At 42.6% G+C, this 20,939-nt stretch overlaps 1 protein-coding gene across 10 annotated transcripts in view; it reads right to left on the bottom strand.

Annotated features, from left to right (window-relative positions):
• The window catches only part of RUNX1 (RUNX family transcription factor 1), a 227,600-nt gene that overhangs the window by 62,708 nt on the left and 143,953 nt on the right, over nt 1-20,939 (bottom strand). For all 10 annotated transcript variants that reach the window (XM_017641983.3, XM_017641978.3, XM_017641980.3 and 7 more), the window contains one exon: nt 15,550-15,706. In XM_017641983.3, the coding sequence (XP_017497472.1) occupies nt 15,550-15,706 (157 nt within the window). The remainder of the gene's footprint in view (nt 1-15,549; nt 15,707-20,939) is intronic.

Here is a 20,939-nt window from a genome sequence, read left to right as displayed (position 1 = left end):
TATACGTGCAGGTGTGTGTGTGCATGTGTGTATGTGGGGGTGTGGCGCTTCCTGCAAGAGAGGTAGAAGGTTTGAGTTCCTGCGCAGATGATCTGACCTCTCCAGATGTCAGCTTCCTGGTCTGCAAAACAAGGAGGTTTGTGGGACACATACAGTGTCACCTTCAACTCCGACTGCCTTCTGAGAACATAGCCCGCAGGGTGCCCATCTCCATCTGCAGGCATGGACTTGTCCCTCTGCACTTCCTCTGATGTCTGCAAGCTCAGCATTTCAGAGACTCCATGAAAATACCATGTTAGTTTTCTAGGGTTGTTTGACAAAGCACGTGACTTAAAACTGAACTTCATTGTCTCTCAGCTCTGGAGGCCAGAAGTCCAAAATCAAGGCGTCGGCAGGGCCACACTTCCTTTGATGGCTTCATGGGGAGCCATTCCTTCCTCACTCTGCCCCAGCTTCTGCGCATGCTGGCAGTCCCTGGCAGGTGGTAGCAGCGCTCCAGTGCGGCCTCCATGGCCAGAGGCCTGTCTTCCTGCTGTGTCTCTTCTGTCTCTCAATCTCCCTCCCCTTGTAAGGACACCAGTCACTGGATGCAGGGCCCACCCTATCCGGGATGACATCTTCATCTTAACTGGATGACATCTGCAAGGCCCCTGCTTCTAATACGGTCACATTCTGAGGTTACTGGCGGACATGAAATTTTAGGGAACACCATTCAACCTAGTCATAAGTCATAAGCACCAAACATCATAAGAGTTACCGCTTGGCACTAGGAGTGTCAACTGTTCTATAGGCACCTGTGTGTTTTGTTCCCTGTGGCAGCCATGCCACAACTATCCTATTCTTGACTTCCTAAATGACAACAAAGAAGCATTGTCTTCGTGATAATTGACATTTTTAGGTCTGCGTAGAACTTACAACTTTTCAAACACTTTCCCATATACTTTTTCATTTGGTCCTCACCACATTCTCATGAAATAAACAAGACACATTTTATTGTCCTCAGTTAGTAGCTAGCAAAGCAAAGGCTCAGAGAGGTTAGGTAATGTGCCCAAAGTCACACAGCTTACATATACCACAGAACCCAGATTTCCCAGCTTTATGCGCACTGTTCTTCACATTATGGTCATGAGGTCCTAAATCTCTACCTGCAAACCCAGTGACACCAGCACCAGGAATCCAAACTCTGGGCACTTTTCCCATGCTCTACCACTGCCCAGGAAAGTGCACATAGTCCTGGTGACTCTAATGTACCCGCACTGTGCTCAGCTGACTATTATGTCTGGGTTATAGTTCAAAAGCAATTCCTTACTGAGCCAAATTTGGGCTCCTGGCAGTTGAGTCCTTAGTGCCGCCCCCTGGTTAACCACAGACTGGCCTACTCAAGCGGGAATGAAAGTCAACTCAAGTGAATATTTGTGAAATTGTTGCTCATAACTATAACTCCATTATGTTATGCCCATCGTTTTATGTGCAAATGTCTGTCCAGCAAAAGTTACTAGATGGGGCGTTTTGGCCCCAATAATGCGGCTCATGAAGGTGGAGACATTCCGGTTTTGGCCCTCACAATGGGCTCTTGTTTGCAGCTTTGAGCACCAGGACATCTGCTCATTACCTCATAGGCAGGGGTAATAAGTGATGACACTGCACTCACAGGTGTGTGTGACATTTTTCAACCCCAGGAAAACTCTGCCTTCCACTTCCTTGTGTTTTTCGACCAGATCTGGCACCGTGCTTGACAACTGGGGACAGTCAGCCAGTGGCACATCCGACTGATGTTCTGAGCTTCAGGACCCAGCGAGCTCTGCCCTCTGCCCCATCCAAGCCCATCCCTGCTGGGACACAGCCCTTCTTGGCCAGCACCTGCAGAAGTGGCAGCTGCACCCTAGCACACGGTGTTATTAGCCAATTTCCCTCATTCAAATGACCTATGGGCTTGGAATTTTAAGTGTGTGGGTGTGGAGAGCGAAAGCCTCTCAAGTGTTTTTCTCAGCAAGTTGGAGCCAGACGAGTAAGTCAGAGGAAAGCAAAGGAAGATGGATCAGCTGAATAACAGCAACCCCCAAATCAGTGGGCAGATGGGACTGCCCTGGAGAGAGGCAGCTGATGTTCATTTCTGCAGCCTGAATGAGTCCTTGCAGGGGAGCCTTGAAGCCTCCCCGCAGCCCTGGTTCTGGCTCCCGTGGGATGGGACGAGCAGAGGCCCTGGCCAGAGCACGGCGACCTGGGCATGCCACTGAGAGGCCGCAGCTCCTGGCTCCCAAGGGAGTAGGCTGCAGGGTTCTGGGTGGGCTGTGGGGGCTGGTGGGGAGGGAGGGAGCTCTGGCAGGGGGTCACCAAGACCTCTGTCTCTGGCTCTCGGAAACCTAACCTGAACAGCAGCCTCCTTCATGGCTAATGGCGGGCACCCGGAGCAATGCTATATACAAACACAAACATTAGGACTAAATAAAGTGGGAAGAAGTGCCCGGGAGAGAAGGGCTATCTTCACTTATGCCTGGAAGCAGCAAAAGATAAGGGATTGATCACAATCCCATGGAAGTGGAAATGCATAATGTGCTAGTTAGCAGTGTGGACTCCAGAGCTGACTTATCCATATTCAAATCCGAGCTCTTCCACTTGCTAGCTGTGTGACTGTGGGCAGTTACTGAACCTCTCTGGGGCCTCTGCTTTGCCATCTGTCCAATGGGGGTGATACTACTCCTTCCCTCTCAGTGTTGTCATGCAAATTAAATGAAACAATGAGTCAGCAAATATCAGTGTAATAATGATTATAGACGTGATGAATGTGTGATTCCACAGAGTTCTGGGCCATCTGTGTGGAAGAGTGAGTGACCAAGCGGTATTGAGGTGTGATGAGGGCTGGCAGGTGGGTGTGTGCACGTTAGTGCTGAGCAGGAGGTGCAGACAGAGCTCCACCAGGCCCATCCTCTCATTTCCAGGAATTCCAGCCAACCCCGACATTGCACAGAGGGCAGCAGGCAGGTGGAGGAATGGGGTCTGAAGACCCACCAGGAAAACTGCATGTTCGGTTTGAACTTCCAGTCCACTCCTGCCCTGCCAGCTGGTGACCTCTGTAAGGCACAACTGTGACTGGCTGATCCACTTTACAAACAGGCCAGGCCAAATGCTCCCCAGTGGAGCATGTGTCGTCCCTCAAAGCCAGCTTGTTCATCCAAATGCCAGGGCAAAATACTAATTGCTTTATTTAGTTGGGAAGAAGGTCACGGGTGAGTCTTCCTGGACACCTGCTGCTGTGACATACTGTCCAAGTGGAGGCAGCGATGAGGCCCAGGTCTGGGCTTTATTAGCCTGTGTGCTTCCTGCCCTGTGGCTGGTGAACCCTGACAGCCGGCTGTGGTCTAATAAAGCCGCAGCTGGACAGTGCAATTCCATGCCGGTCGGCGCACCCTCCACTTCCTCACCACATCTGGTGAGTGGTTCAACCTCAGGATTGCTGCTAGAGTGCACACTTCTCCCCAAAGGGCCGAGGAACAGGAATAGATGAGGTGACCCCAAGGTGACCCCAAGGTGAGGAGGTGACCCCAAACCACTACTTGCCCAAGGGTGGAACAACACATGTAGCAATTGGTGCCGTCACAGCACAAACATCCTGCTGGGCCAGCAGTGTCTCTGGGGCCATCCTTGGCTCCTGTCTCGCTGAGATTACCGCCAGGGTGTGGCTCGCGGGGAGCAGGTCCACCTGCCTCGGCTCCTCGGCCACTGGGCTCTGTTTCCGCCAGTCTCCTTGGTGTGCGTTTGGAACCACAAGTCATCTTCTCTTTTTTGAGGCAGTTTCAGTGGGATATGAAACTTGCCCTTTGTCACGCAAGGGAAGGCTGTCCTCACGGAGGACCATCTGCTATGGGGGTCACACAGCTTGGGAAAGGCAGTGCAACATTTTTCACTCACTTGTGCATTTCTGTAGGGAAGCCTGCTCTACTCACACACTTTAAACACCCAAAAGAGTGAGAAAGGAAATAAAGGAAAAAAAAGAAAAAGGCAGCGTTTGAAAACCAAGACGGCCAGGGAAGGCTCAAGTTTTACTCTTTGCAAATTCTGGAAATCTCAGAGGATTCTGAAACGTGGAACAATCTCTCCCTTTACTGTGTAGATTGTGCTCAGTCTAATTTTGACTGAGGGGTAATAACTAAGTATTAAAATTAACGCACCCTCAGGTTCCCCGGGGAAATCTGAAGCAGAGGTATTTTCCACAAAGTATTTTAAATTTCTCTTCCTCACTTTTCCTAATAGCCAAGTTCATGCTTTCACTCTGCATCCATTTCCTTAATCCAACACTTACTACTAGTTTTGACAGTGGAACTGGATGATTATTTGGAGATTTCTGAATGAGGTACAGATCCGGTACAGAATTTTCTGGTTTCTCTAAATTGAACTGAAATTAAGATGTCAGTGTATATCCACTTGATGTCTTTACCCAGGTGCACCTGTGTCCACTTGGACACAATGCAAACAGGAGGCCCAAGCTATTGGCACAAGGACCATCTCCAAGAGTTGACAAAGTCAAGTATGGAAAATACAGAACTCAGTTTTCTATAAAAAAACAGCATTTGTAGGAATGATGGAGTGTTTGAAAAATAGCTCTTTTCCTTAGCGAAAACCAAAAATGTGCAAAGCATTTTCTCTGGAGATGCTCTATAAAAATGAGTTGTTTGAGGATAGGAATGGTGTTTTATTAACCTTTGCATCTTCTGTTCTAAAGAAATAAAAAATGTTCGATAAATGTATCAGTGAATTATTCTGTAAACTTTCATTTTTTACAGCTGGTTTTTTATGAGGTTGGATTTCACTTTGAAAGCCTGGCTTTCCTTTTCTCGTGGCGTCGGGGTGAGCACAGCTTTACAGAAAGAATGGACCGGCCAGGCTTTTCCTCATGAAGAGTACTGACAGGACCCCCAGGCACCTCGATACTCATGTGACTTTGCGCTTCCTTTCCCCGGATTTCAGTCCCCTTCTGATCTTCCCTTTTCTTTGGTATCACAGTTTCTGAGTAATTTGGCTGAGGAACCAGGTTTTAATTCTTTTAGTCCAAGCAGCCCCAAGACTCTGAGTTCATAGTCCTCCTAGGCCAAGGTCATGCCTGCTACCAGGAGAGCCTCTAGTCAGTGCACCCAGATCCCCCAGTCTCCATTCATTGGGCTAGAGGCTAACATAGGACAACAGATCAAAGTGACCTCTCAGGGTTGACCTCATCCTGGCCTTGACCCTGCTGATGCCATGGCCCAGGGCCTCAAACACACATGGCTCTGGGGCAGAGGCCTAAGGGGTGGACATTTGCAGGGAAGGCAGCGTCGAGGTCCTCAGTTCCTGCTTACCAGCTTTTAGCTCTCAGAGCGGCTGTTTGGGAGGCCGTGAGGGCAGGTGGGTGTGGAGGCTGAGAAGGAGGAAGAGGGAGGCAAGGCTGCGGGACGCGGTAGGCAGGGCCTGGCAGGAGCTTACTTCTAGGTACATGGCATTTGCCAAATGGTGTATCTGCAAACTGGCTATGCACATGCCTGTGTTTTCTATAAAAAACAGCATTTGTAGGAATGATGGAGTGTTTGAAAAATAGCTCTTTTCCTTAGCGAAAACCAAAAACATGCAAAGCATTTTCTCTGGAGATGTTCTATAAAAATGAGTTGTTTGAGGACAGGAATGGTGTTTTATTAACCTTTGCATCTTCTATTCTAAAGAAATAAAAAATGTTCAGGGCCTGCAGGAAGAAATGGGGGGCTTTGGTCTCTGGATGGGCCTCTGAGCCCCCAGGCACCCTCCCAATGCCCTTTCCATCCTTCAGTCTGTAATGTGGGCGTCTCTCTACAATCTGTGTCTGGTGAGGTCAGTTCTCGGTTTCCCACCTGTTGGTGCTTCTCCATTTCACTAGTACCAGAGCAAATTCTCAATATCAAGGCCCTTGCCAGGTCTCATTCCATTCCAAGCCCTCCCCTGACTTGGCTTCCTTGGCTAGGACGCCCTATCTGATGCCTTCACCAGGATAGCCTCCTTCACACCCTGAAACAGAGATGACAATTTCTCCAGGAAGACCCCTAACCTCTCCACTGGGTTATGCCCTGCTGCTCATCTGCTCCTGTCATGCCTGCCTATGGCACTGAGCACTCAGAATACCGATGGCCTGCCCGACTATGGGCCCCTCACTTGTCCCAGAAGTTGTGGCTTCTCTTAGATTGGCCTTTGTAACTCCAACTGGAGAGTTCTCATAAAATAGCACTGGACACTCTACTTCCCTGATTGGAAAGTGTTCAAAGACTGAGAATCACCAATCAAAACAGAAAACACACAGTCCAGCACATTCAGGGCCTCACAAAAGTCAGGAATGATTATATTATTATTATTATTATTATTATTCATTTATTTATTTACAAATATTAATGAAATTCCTGCTGTGTCTCAGTCACTCTCATTTTACGAGGTCCCTCGTAGGATAAAGGAATATACAGGCGTTGCCAGGGAGGAGCAGACTGTGATAAATGGCATTGTTCCTGACTTTCTGATTCAGCGAGACATGTGCTATCTCCTGCCCGCTCTTTCCCCTCCGCCTTCAGCAATTCTCACTGTTGAAGGAAGAGCAACGCCCAGGTGAGTTGTAGCTCTTCGTCAATCTTGTTACACCCACACATCATCCCATTTTAATCATCCTAACAACCTTCTGAGGCACAGACGGAGGCACTGTCATACCTACTGCACAGGTGAGGAGACTGAGGCCAGTACATCTCAGTGAGTGCTGCAGGCATGCCCACTTGGCATACTATGGGATGTGGTCTTCCAAAGACTTCACCAATAATGCATGTGCTTCTGTGTGGCTATTATGAATCAGAGGAGTATCAGATGGGACACAGTGGCTCTAGTATAATCTGGAGCCCATGGATTGGACAAAGTGCAAGACAGTTGTGGAGCAATATACCTTTCCAAGTAACAGCCAGATGAATCAATTCTTCATTTATATGTGACCAAAAAAGAAACGTGTGCCAGTGTTCACTTGTGGTTTGTGAAAAGGCTGAGACACAACCTCAAAATGGCTTCCAGTGTAAAAGCCAAGGCATCCTTAAGGACAGTCTTGGGAAGCACGCTGCCAGGGCACTACCATAAAACTCCCCTAAACTCGGGTGGAGCCAGCAATTACTGCGCGGGAAGAATGTGATGCTCTGGGTACCGGCCTGAAGGGCTCAGGGACAGGACAAAGGGATTATTCTGCCTCATTGTTAAAATGCACTGTTTATTGTTAAAATATGACAGGGAATAAAAGGGGCATGTATGAATCATAAATATTTGCATGCCATTAATGTTTGGACAAAAGAGTTGGAAGGGCTGAATGGGGAGAACTTCTTTTCCCATGAAAAATAGTGCTTCGAATTACAGTACATATTTAATTTCGTCTCCTCCATTGCTAATCTGAAATCTCAATGCCTGCTGTTTGCATATAACCCTTTCATGACCTGAGAACACCAGGGAGCTGAGAAGTAAGAATATCGGCTGAGGTTTTTTCCCCAGAAAGCTCATCCATTTAGACAGACAAAAAAAGCAGATTCTGGTTGCTGTTGTTACAAGCTCACAGGGTTTCCTTCCTCTACTCTGCAGATCTCGCCACGTGAAGTAAGAATTCCTCAAATATGTCTTATAGGTAACCTTCACTGCATCTCCCACCCCCATGGGCAAAGGCAGAATTGGCTCAGAGAGGCCAAGTAACTTCCCCAAGGCCACAAGGTCTCAGCCAGGGGAGATCCCACCCCCTGTCCCTGCGACACTGGGCAATGTCTGCAGATGTTTCTAGCTTTCACAACTGGGAAGAGGGATGCTACTGGCTACAGAGTGGAGGTCAGAGATGTTGCCAACTCTCCCATAATGCACAGGACAGCCCCACAACAAAGAAGAATCACCTCTAATTGCTCAGGCAGTGCTCTTTCAGCAGAGAATCCAATAAAGTCTATGTGCTAACCCCTGGGCCCTTCTGCTGAGCACAAACCGAGTCCTGCAGTAGGCACTCATGTGAAAATACTGAATGAGTCCCTGCTCTGTGTCAGGCACCGATCTAGTTCCTGATGATAACAGGCAGTGCCTTTCTTGTTAAGGGCTGGATTTTTAAGGTCTTGAAAATTCTTGGGAGCCTACCTTCTGTGGGCTTCTGGGCACATCTTCATGTCTTTTCCACAGAGCTTGGGTCTCAGTTACCACTGCAGGGTACCTGAGCATGCCACAGCTGTTCTCAAACTCTTTTCCCAGCGACCTTCACTCCCAAGCATGTCTGGCTACATCTCTGCATACAGAACACTGGTGTGGTTTCATATTTTAAAAAAGACTTTAATATTCAGTGATGCTTTCTAAGTTATTTATCTGTATTCTGTGTGTACTTTTTAATATAAGTTTTCCATACATTTTGTAGAGGCATAAAGTGTTGGGGCCTTTGCTGGTGCCAGTGACAGGGCTGCCCTGTTCCCTGTAGCATATTGAGCACATCCGTGGCCTCTACTCACTGGATACTTATGGCACATTCTGGTAACAACCAATAATGTCTGCAGATATTGCCAAATTTCCCCTGGGGTTCAAAGTCACCTCAGTTAGGAATCATTGAGTGAGATCATCACCAAATCTGATAAGCAGCTAAAAAGATACCGGCTATCACTCTGAAGTTTCAAATAGGATGATAAAGGTAAATATATGGAAAAATCCAGTGGTGTAGGTACTGGAGACACACCATTTAAAGAGGCAGACAAGTGCCTTATTATGAAATTAATTTAAATCAGGTCCTCCTTCATGACTGATAGATAGATAGATGGATAGATAGACAGATGGATAGATAGATAGATAGATATTGACTTTCTCCACACAATGGTTTCAAAGAACATGAAGGGAAAACATCTGTAAAGACCCCAAACCAATGCCAGGAGCGAACTGGAATGTTTCCCCCTCCAAACAGGCCCTTGCTGCTCACCTTGTCTGCTGAGATTTGATAAGCACACAGATACCAGCTCTGCTCAGACCTTCGCACTGCCCTTGTTTGAGCCAAGTAAAGTTTCCTTTGTTTGTATAAAATGACTCAGTTTGTATAAAACCAGACAGCACCTGTGAGGGTGCTGGCCAACCCTCCCATACCAGACCCGGCAGGGGGCGGGGACGTGGTGTGGTTCTGCAGTTTGCACCACGAACGCATTCTTAATGATGGTCTTAAATCTCAAGGTAAAAGCAGGGATTAATCTAAATTGAAAAATAAACAGGAAATTTACTTGCATCTTTGAGAAAAACACAGTGTAAGTGGTGTCTAAATGAATGCTTCTTCACTAAGGAAATCAGAGGGAACAGATTTTGAATCTGGCAGAAGAAAAGCCACAAGCCTCCTGAAAGAGGCTGGCTGGATCGCTTTATGGTTTACAGGTCCTCAGCTACCCCAAACTCTTGTTGGAAGAAGTTCTGTAACATAAAATGGACTTCCTAAATGGGATACACTGCCTGATATAGGCTAAGAGAGGCTGGGCAACGTGCTGCAATCCCCAGTCAGAATCTGGGGATCAGTGCAAAAGGCACACATGGACAGCTCCCTTCTTAACACAGAACGAAACTTGTCTCTGTTGAAGGCAGGACTCACATCAGAGCCAATGATGGAAGGTAGGCATTGCCTGAAGCCCATGAATGCTTTCTAAATGCAAATCTTGAAGATCAGCAATTGGTCTCCTGCCCTAAGAGTAGACTGATAAAACTGACACATTTGAATGAATTCATAGGAAGCTCATTAAATCCACACTGCTCATTTATTAATTTCTGTTAATTGCTTCATTTCGGCTTTAGATGAGATGTTATTCATGCATGGATTTAGTCCCCAAAGATAATGTGGTCCGACAAGTCTTCTCAGTGGAACTGTGGACGCATATACACTTACATATATGTACACATACAGGTACTCTACTGGCTAAAAGTTCAACAGATCCTTCAAACCCATATAACCTTCTTATACTGACAGTGCATGGTTATTTATAAACATCCCCCTATATCTGAACTTGTTTTATAATAATCAACAGAAAGAAAACAGTCCACAAACAGTGCACTCTCTTTTTCAATAAGTAATTTTTCTTCAAAAATAAAATAAAGGACCACAGAATATGCTCTTCCATAAGCAATCTTCTCCACCCTCTTGCTCCTCACCAACCAGCACAAAAAAGAAAATACAAAACTGATTTATTAGAACCAGAGCAGCTCTGTAGCCATTGGCTAGATCACTGTTTATGTCTACAGTGCTTGCTGCTGAAACAGGAAGCTCTAAAAATCACTCAACCATTATTTCTCTCTGAGGCACTTTCTGATTGATAGTCCTCTGTCCCACAAAAAAAAAAACAGCCTCAACCAAACACAAGTCGGCTGGCAAGGAAGGGGTGGAGGGTGTGTGGAGAGAAGTCTAACTTCTGCCCATCAACTCTGAAATACTGTTCATACAAATAACCTCCACTTAGGAAAGCTGTCTGACACCATCAGCAATGCCTGGCACTTCATAAAATCAGCAAGAAAACCACGAAGGGATAAATTGCGAAGTTGCATGTTCCAGGCACAAGCAGTTTTCAAGGAAGCTTTTCTCCTTGGTCCTTGTCGTGGCATTAAGTGGGACAAGGACTGCTGGTGGTGGTGGCTGGGGGTGGGGAGCAACTTGCTTTAAGAAAACATTGCTACTCTTTTGTTGGCACATGTGAAGCAGAATGAGAAACCTGATCTCTAGAGATGAATTCCAGATCAGATCACGGACGCAAGCTTTGGACCTGCCATCTAAAGGAATTGCTTGCTAGAGCCGCCTGGGGCTTGGTGTATCAGAGGCTGAATCTTTTTCTCAACCGTATTTGCCCATGCTGAAGTCTGAAAACAGATTTCAGTATATGTATTATGTTTACAGTGTGGATCAATAAAAACTGAGAGAAAGGGATGCAATAGGAGAGTTTATTTTAATACAGCTCATGTTTTTCCCTTGTTTTCTCTCAAGGAAATCTGACTGCCAACTTATTATCTTGAATGTTGCCCATGAAACAACTCAGGGGTTGTCATATGAATTCTTCGATGTCCACGATGGAACAGAGAATGACTTGCAATCTATGATAATACTGTGAGTCATTCAGACCATTTATTAGTAACAACCACTCCATAAAGGCATCTCCTTCATTTAGAATACCAGTACAGTTCATCCTTTTCTAAATGTACCTTCTCTTCATCTCAATGTACTGTCTTTCACTCATCTGAAAGGCAACCTCCCATAGAGCTCCCCAAATAATGTAAAATAACAAGAATGAAAATACCTTAAGTAACAAACATTGCACAGATCTGCAATCACCCAGATTGTGACAGGGTCAATATTATGTCTGGGAGGATAACCACAGCAAGAACATAATGAAGGAATTTCATTTCATGAAAGTGCTGGAAAGGGATACAATTTTGAAAGTGGGCAAGATTAAAGTTGCCAGAGAGGTCAACATAAACACAAATTCCACCAAGAAATCAAGCCCCATTCTAACAGACTGGAGAACACATGGCCTCATAGGGCTGGGTGAGGAATTCCCATTGTAGCTATGCAGCCAGGGGCCCAGGCATTCACTGGAGAATAAGCTGTCCTTTCAGTTGCAAATGGACCCCTTCTTTTTTGCAAGGTACTACATGCTTACGTGCCTCATGGCTTCCAAAGTTCTGGACCAGCAATTGAATGAGATCTAATTTCCTAATTATGCAAACAAGGTCTGGCTATAATAAAAACAGGTCTTAGCAGAACAGCACAAGGTGCAAGAATGTCTACCTCATTGGTTCATTTATTCCCACTCCAGTTATCTGCTATGTGCACCTCGGTGCTAGGCTGGCCCTCTATGATCAAGGTGAATTTCCAAATTCAGATTCTGGGCTTGGGAGTCCAAAGATCCCCGGAAGGTCCAGAGGTGAGCCTCAGTGGCCCAGGAAACTGAAATTGTACATGAAACTCTGTATGTACGTGCACATGTACATTTTTTCTTTCCTGGGAGAAAGCTTTCAAAGGATTTTCAAAATTATCTATATGAAGTTCATGAAAGATTAAAAATCATATTCTTGGAAAAATTAATAGGAAATTTGTAGTGGATTCTCTTTCCCCATTAACAATGTGGTTGACGATACAGTCTGGTAGATTTCCTCTTTGATTCTAAAGTCGTATCCCTTGATTGATCCCTTTCCAACTGATTAAGTACTCCAAAAGGGACGGAAGCACTCACTGCTAAAGAATTTTTAAATATCTCTCGGCTGTGGCCATGACACACTTTTTCATAATTCAAAATATTAATAGTACCTGCCTCACCTGCTGATGTAAACTGCCATTCATTAACTGTGCCAGAGAAAATTTCTTTTGATCCTGAGCTTGGATTTTTGGAGGTAAGGGGTAGTCCTAGAAAATGTGGTTGAGAACATATGAATGGTTCTCAACAACAACCTATGTGCTCAAAATAACCCCTCACCTCCTAGAAGAGAGTTGCTCTCTCTTCTTTCATTGTAAAGGAATGGTCAAGTAAATGGAGAGGCTAAATTAGAGAGAAAATTCCAGGGTGGGATATATACCCTGAACAAGATTTAAATTGACAAGAAAAAAAGGAGGGAAGGGAAGAAAAGGAAGAAGGTCCAGACTACTAAAGCCTTCACCAATATTTTTTAGGGGCCAGTGTTGTCAGCAAGCCTGTAAAAGCTGGACAGGCAGGTTTTCCCAGTTGCAGGCTGAACTTGAGGTTAGGAGCTATGATCCTGGACATCAGCCAGCACCCAGACAGATCAGTTTTGTAGAATACAGAAAAACCCTTCCACATTCACCTCTGGCAATTTCAACGAGGTTTTATAATCCTCACAGACTGGCAGCTAGTAAAAGAAGGGGGAGTTTCTTTTTCTATCCTTCATTCGGAACTGAGCACCAGGCCGCTTTGAGAATCCACCAGACCAGTGCCTTTTGACAGAATGTGAAATTGGCACTGAAATGTTTGGATGAGCCAACAGCCAGGACCTTCTCGGCCACTATGTGCTGTGTGGATGCCAATGACATGTTTTCCGGCACATTTTCAAAAACAGAAAATGAAATAGTAAATACTCTTACGATCACTTTATAAAATGCAATGAAACTTTAAAAGGACAAGATTAAGACTAATTGTCAAAATTAGTGAGAATCATCTGTTCTCTTCATTATGGGAAGCAAACTGCATACACACACACACACACAGACACACACACACACACACACACACACACACACACACACACACACACACACACACACAGACACACACACACAACCTGGCAGGCACTGATGTCGACACACTTGAAAGAATAAAATCAAGTTGTATTTTATGACTATGGAGAGAAATTATGAGACAGAGTCAAATGCGGCCTTTTGACAGCTCATTATGTCTTGTACGACAGAGCAAAACAAACAAAAAATTCACTGAAGACACCAACAGTATACATGGTAACTGTAACTGGGCCCAGTGTTCAATTGGGGGTCTTCTGTTTTGGATTGCTTATTGTCGCTCATGGGAAGCTGAGCCTGTGCAAGACAGATATTGCCAATTTATGGCATTTCAATTGGTTTTCTCATTCCCGGTTATCAGATGACAGCCCAGCCTTGGTTGCGGCTATTTTACTCTGTGGGTTTCATGCAAACTTAAGGGCATACTGACAAGAATCAGGCAGCCAAACGCAAACAATCCACACCTTGGGGAAACAGTTCACTGTTACCCGGGTAAACACGAGCACCTATTAGTCACCCACTCAAAACAGAAATGCCCAGTGAGGGAAGAGAGGCCAGCCCTCAACACCAGAAAAAGAAGCATGGTGCATTCAAGACTTCATTCTTTATTATCACTGATTACTGCACATTGCCAGGAAGCCCCACTGTGCTTCATATGGGAAAATGTCACTAGTATGGGCCATTCAAAAGTTTCTAAAACTTTTATAAGCAAAACCTGACAAACAGACCCAAAGATATTACTTTGTCTGGAAATGCAACCAAATGATACTCAGCTATTGATTCCTAATTGTAGAAATCCAAAGACCTGAGTTAAACTGTGGACCAGGTGGGAAGGCCTCTGTTTTTTATTGGCTTCTTACCCGCTCTGCTAGCTACTCATCTGAAGCCTTTAAGATGTTTTCTAAACACGCATCTCTGAATTATAATGTGAATTCCATTTACTGAAAGGTGGGGACTTTTAATATGACAAGTGAGCCCATTTAATGACTTACACTTTTATACTGCATAGCATCACTCATGCTTTCAATAAGTGCATATAAGTTTCTTTGCATTACTCTATTATTTACATTGATAGTACAATGAGCATATATTTTCAATCATATTGTAAGTTTTTTATTTTCTCCACCTATGATTCTACTTTGAAAATGCTCCAGACAGCTGGGACTGCAAAAACAATAGACAAAAAACCCAACAGCCTTATGCACCCTTCCCCTCTTCAACTAATAAAACTCCCTAAGAATATAGATTTTCTTAAGTTTTTGAATGCTTTCGTAAATAGTAATGATTAGTCTTAAGTCTAAATGCCCATTGGTTGTACTTTTATTTTTTTCAACATGAGAGTCACCTACTGTTATTTAGGTATTTATCCTGTCTTTTTATTCCACTGAAAACAAATTTTATTCATAAACTTATTCAATACATTATTACAAAAAGAGATTTTCAAAACAAACTGTCCTCCTTCCTTCAGTTAAACTTCTAGTACTTATTGCTATTTATAAAATATGAATTAGGTTGTTGCAATACAGAGAAGACACAATATTTGGAAAATAACTGGAAACCAGAGGAGACTGCAATGAGCCAGGATTTCTCTCTCTGGTCTAATACTTTGAAAATGGGCAAAGAAAAATAAAACTACAGTGATTTAGAAACTGCACTCATGCATCAGTTCATGTGAATAACCAGTCTTTAATATTAGTACCTAAAACATTAGCTGGACCCAGCCCATCCCCTCAAATAATCATAAAGCATCCAAATTATATACAATAGGAAGAACACAACAGTCATCAAATTTTCCAAACCAGGATGGTATTGACAATATTTCTTTGTGTTTTATCATAAAAAAGTAAGCTTACTTGAATACATGTTTCAACTATATATCCCCTAAAATTTATTAGAAGTGATCATTTGATACTCTGTCACTTGTCATAGATAGCACTGATGCTAAGCCAAAGGCTTCCATTAAATAGATTTCTAATAATTATCAAAGAGAGAGCCCCGGTTGTATAATCTTAGTTTCTATGATGGTTACATTTTATATGTTTACATTTTAGTAAAGATTTGAGGGGTTTCTGTGAAATTTAAAACTCATGTTTTGCATGTTCCAAATCAGTCTTAACCCAATTCAATAATAGAAAGCAGTAATGTAAAGTAGACTCCATTAAAAATATTAAATTTTGAATAAATGGTTTAACAACTTGACATAGCGATAGTAAGAAGAAAAACTGTGTATCTGGGAATCCCATCACAGAAACTTGAAATTTGGGTTTGTTGCCATGTAAATACTTTGCATTTCAAGTTCAGTTTTGACAGATACATACCTCTTCCACTCCGACCGACAAACCTGAGGTCATTGAATCTCGCGACTTGGTTTTTCATGGCCGCGGTAGCGTTTCTCAGTTCGGCTGAGTAGTTTTCATCGTTGCCTGCCATTACAGTGACCAGGGTACCATCTGGAACATCCCCCAGAGCCACCACCTAAGCACCAGTCAAGGCACAAACGCAGACATCAGGAATGCTATAAACCTTTATGTCAGTTGCATTATAATTGTTCTAAAATTAAATGTATATTAAGTGATCCTTTTTGATTTGCACAGGAATAGCAATCCTTTCAAAGATTACAGAAGTTAAGCAGAACAAAAGAAAAGTTATTAATGGGAAGATTCATTTTTAATTCCATTATGCATAACTAAATGCAAATTTTCAAATCATAAAGCATTCACCTAACAAAGGTCATACAGCACAGTTGGAACAAGACTATAGCACGCACTTTGCAAAGCCATTCCTTCTCGTGAATACAATAATCCCTTTTTAATTCTTTGTATTTGAGAAACAGATGTCTTGTTTCTCAGTTTATAACCTAACCCTTCTTTCACTGTGCAGACTCCCACCGACAGGTCTAATAAGGCCAACTTTACTCTTGTGTGTTTAAACTTATTTCTGCTAAAATTAAATTTGATTGTTATGACTGAATTGCTGATGATCCTTCAGTGACCTAAACTGTCCCTTTCAGTTCATCTTTGGTACCCCCTACTCACTTCTATTAGCTTGACTTTCACTAGCAGTATTCTGGCATGCAAGGAAAAAAACCAGAATTGTATCCCTTGGATTATTATTAATTACATAATCAGTGAACCCCAGAGAAGAGGGGCCCTCTTTTATGTGCTCCTTTGAATTCAGGAGTGGAATTACTTCGACTTTTTTTTTTTAAATCTGTGAGTCCTAGAGATGTGCTAACTACATCTTAGTAGAGGACTGATTTTCTTCGCCAATCCCACATGATCTTAAGGAAGAATTCCTTTCATGTAATTGATGAATAGATTTCCTATCAGGGCTATTCAAGAAAACTGATAAATATTTTTGATACTCAGGAAGCAGTAATTTCAAGGTAGAATGCTCTGAAGAGCATAGCATGAAGATGCTCTGTGCAGTAGCATCCATTTCAGGGTCATCATTCGACCCTTCTGGAAATTATTTTTTGGTCTAAACATTTATTCTTAGCTATATTTCCATTGCTTCTCTTTTAAAGTGGTCATAGAATTTCAAATCAAAATGCCCTAAGTTGCACTTGTGTCTATCATTCTGATATTTCTCACGGTACTTTCTAAGTCAGTGGTGAAATCTGCACTAATCATTCCAATCATAGAATATAATTTTTTTTGGTTTTGTTTTTGAGTTGTGACAGCAAAGCCATTCTACAGTAATTATTCCTTCTTCAGCTTTCCACCTCCCCATGTTACCTAACAATTGCCCCATAATGTTCTTGGCAGTACTACATATTTTCAGTCCTCTTTTTTCTATCTGTAAATAAGTCTGCTATGGGCTCACTTGCATGACAGCAAAGCCATGTTTCTCATAATCCCCATCTTCATTTGCCTGCTTAGTCATTACTGCTTCCCTGTGTCATCCCGATGGTCCTCTATTGTTTTTATTCCTTCCCATGCTTGGATTCTAGGAATATGACAAGGAAAATGAACCAACTCACCATGAGGGGAGGATGTACTTCTGACCCCAAGACTACACCAAGAGATTCAATTCTACCGGCAATAGGTAGGCATTTATTCTCATTAATTTTATGCAACTTGCACTGTTAAGCAAAATGTGGGCCTTTCATCTTTCTTTCTAATCCTTTCTATCCAAATGTGGGACCTGTTTTCTATAAAGGAGATTTTAAAACACAGCTATTTATTCCCCAAGGACACTCTAATTAGGTATTTAGTTCCCGTTATAAGGCTCTTTGTTGTCTTTTAATTACAAGCAGTAATAGGACAATTATTTTTTGTTTCAAAAACACCATTGAAATAAATCTGCCTGATCAGTTATTAAGTTATTTTACCATTTCTTTCAATCACCAGAAAATGTGCTTGCTTTATTCTGCTCTTTTCAGGCTCTTAAAATTTTTTCCACTTTTTTTTCATTATTTTCACTTCCCTCTGTAAAATTAGCTCACAGTGTTGCAATGCCTTCCTTGAACACATATTTTTACTTCCTCATCCCCATCTCCCAGTGATGTCCCTGCTTCTCTATTTTAATTCCACAGTCAGTAAATGTACAGGGACTGGATCGACTATGTGGCTTTCAAACGAAGAATTCATTGTTGGGACAGAATCTGTAAAGAGGTGAAAATAAATAAATCTTTTATAACTACCCAAACATATTCTAAATTATTTTTTGCCTACTGGCTCTTCTCACAGTGCTCAATGACTGTGCCTCTCTTTTCTTTCTAAAACTATCCTCATCAGTAATTTGGCAAATTCATGAGACCTTCACCAAGTAGAAACAAATAGAGAGTAAAATGATCATGGTAACTAAGTAAGAAAAGCTTGTTGATGTTGGAATTTAAGACTAAAAATGTTAAAAACTCCTACTCCTCCCTTTTTAAAAAATGAAGGAGGAATCAAAGATACTTGGGAGCTCAAAGATCATTTACTTGGTCTTTTATTGATCTTGGAGGGATTTTTCTTGGCAGGAGTAAAGGGGAGAATATGAAATCCAGGGAAATTATATTAATAATGTATACCACCTACTTATTAACAAGCATCCATAGGCTGGAAAATTTTTTTAAAAATTAAAATTAAAATGTCTATCAACTGGATGCAGATTTTGTCACTGACAGGTAATATGAAGGAAACTTAAAAATATATCTAACTTTAAACAGAAAAAGAGAAGCAACTGGAATGAAAAGCTATAAACAAAAGGTAAGGGAACACAAACATTTACATTTTAACACAGACCAAACAGACAAGAAGGGACTTGCTGGCCAAAGGATATCTCATATTTTGTTTTAGTTCTCTGTTTTTAAAGTATCAGGAAGTTGGGCAAAATATCAACCCTCCTATATACTACATGGACCTCCCCATATTGGTCTTGGCTAGCCTGCTCACTATTCAAACTGGCATTGTAAACCAACTCTAATTAGGTTGAAATTACAGTTACAACTCATTTATTTCAAATCGCTTAACTTTCCAGTATTTCAAAGAAAGCTGTGGAGTGGATCTTAGAATTCAGCTGAGATGACATTTAACGCATGCCTAGGAATTTCGATCTGGCTGATAGAAATATTACTTTTTTCTTTATGATGAAAATAATATTATCAGCAGCATTTAAGGCCTCTGAACTTGCTGAAGGCTTCAGACTCTGGTGTGCCAGAGCCTAAACAAACTCTGATATTACAGTATAATAAAATACATCCTAAATTATCCAAACAGCTTTTTAGGCTGCTTCTGTCAATAATGGGTAATACAGTAAATTTAAGATTTTTCTCAGTAGGAAAATAAGTATCTCTCCTAGCTGAAAAAATAAAGGTGCTGCATGGGAAAAGTCAGGGAGTGGGATACATTTGGGGTTTGAGAGAAGCAATTAGGAAGAGTTTAATTTATTTTAAGGACAACTTATAATTTTTAATCTCCCCCTAGTTTCAAAGCTTAAAGCAAAGGATTTACACATAGAAATTCAATAGTCCCAGACAATCGCTCCAATGCTCTTTTCATCAATATCATCAGACTTCATCAGTTTCACGTTTTCTACTTCTTATAATATAATAACTCTTTACTGATTATTTTCATAGAGAGATTGTCTCAAGCTTAACATAAAAACCCAAAGTTTTAAATAATAATTTCTGTATAAACTTCTTGGGAGGCAGGTGGGTGCAAAGTGTAAGAGGTGGAGCCGGGGACACACAGGGTACCGACCCAGATGCAGTCCCGTTTTGAAGTTCAGCTTGCTTTTATCCTTAACCTTTTGAGTTTATTCCCTCACTGAAAATTTCATCAGCTCTCTCTATGAAGCAGGGAGCAGGTTCCCTTACGGAAGAGGCCTCTCTTTGTGGGGACGGGAGTGGTGACAGATATTACTCAAGTGGTCTGATTTCTCCGCTGTCTTGCCTTTCCCCCAAATGTTCTCAAGACCCGCTTGAGCTTTATCGAAGAGACCTATACCTTAATCTTTTGGTAGCCTGCAAACTACCACTTGGTAAAACAAACTAGTTTTTTTAAAAAAGTGAATCGTCGAAAGTCCTTTTTAAAAGGAAACCGCTATGGTTCTTAAGATGTCTGCTAAAAAGAATTCCCTGATGGCTCATAACAGCAATTTATATGATTTTTTTTCATTCTTTTAGAAAAAAAAATAATACTTTCATGTGGCAGCTTGAGAAATTACATGACTTCCACTCCTGAAGATTCTTTATTAATCACTTAGTGTTTTGATGTACTTGGGTGTGGGTTCCCTGGCAGAGGAAGGGAGAATCCAGGAGATCCTGATTTACCTCAGATGAAGCCACAGATCCCTTGGAACCCACTCCCTTGGTATGTCTGGGGCACTGGGGTTTAAATGCCCCTGTGGATTATCAGCCTGTCTCCTTCCCTCTGCTCTTATCTGAAGTGGTCCCAGGGCCCAGCCCTATGAGGTTTCCTCTCACTGAGGGACTCAGTCCTCTCTGCCAGGTTAGTCTGTTTATGTAAAGGAATTAGAATAAATTAAAATTGAAATGGGCTCCCAACCCAAATCTACAGAGATGGAGGAAGGGAAGGGGGAGTCCAGCAGCTGCAAACCTTACCCTCATCTCCTACCCCCTCAAAAACTGCTTTCAGAAAACTTAAGCAGTTTTGTAGACACAGACAACTGCACTTTTTGTTAGTTGAGTTTTACAAATCATAATATAAGTTTACAAGCAGCGTAAAGTTTAAAAATAAAGAACTCTGACAGCACTTTTTAAAAAAGTGAAAGTTATTCATTGTAACCTAGATCAAGAAAGATACAGCCGAGGCCTGGGACTATAAAAAAGCTTATATTAATCCTCCCTTAAAGGGGACAATTATTAAACCAAGTTATTAAAAAAAAAAGTAGCTGATCTTCAGTGTTTTTTTCCCACCTGCCTGCCTTAGTTCTTTAGATGAACAGGAAATGACCGCACTGGTCGTACTAAAAATCTGAGCCTTATTAAACCCACTCAGGACGGAAGAACAGAATCCCCCCGCCGAAATTAGATTTCTAACAGTTGCTGCCAGGCTGGAGGGGTGGTTGTTTAAAAGCACCGGGGTTGTTTACATACCCCATCGAAGGCCAAGGTTTTAAAGGCAGCTCAAAGCTGGATGGAGCAAGATCAGGGGGAAAGTGGACGGAGACCCCTGGGGCTGCTCAGCGGAGATTGCTCGGTCCACGCCGCCCCTCTTTAAACGGAACTGCCGGCGAGTCGGACCCCGGCTCATGGAAG

The sequence above is a fragment of the Manis javanica genome, chromosome 3 (genome assembly GCF_040802235.1).
Source record: "Manis javanica isolate MJ-LG chromosome 3, MJ_LKY, whole genome shotgun sequence".
Lineage (NCBI taxonomy): Eukaryota > Metazoa > Chordata > Mammalia > Pholidota > Manidae > Manis > Manis javanica.
This window is presented reverse-complemented; position numbering and strand designations above follow the sequence as displayed.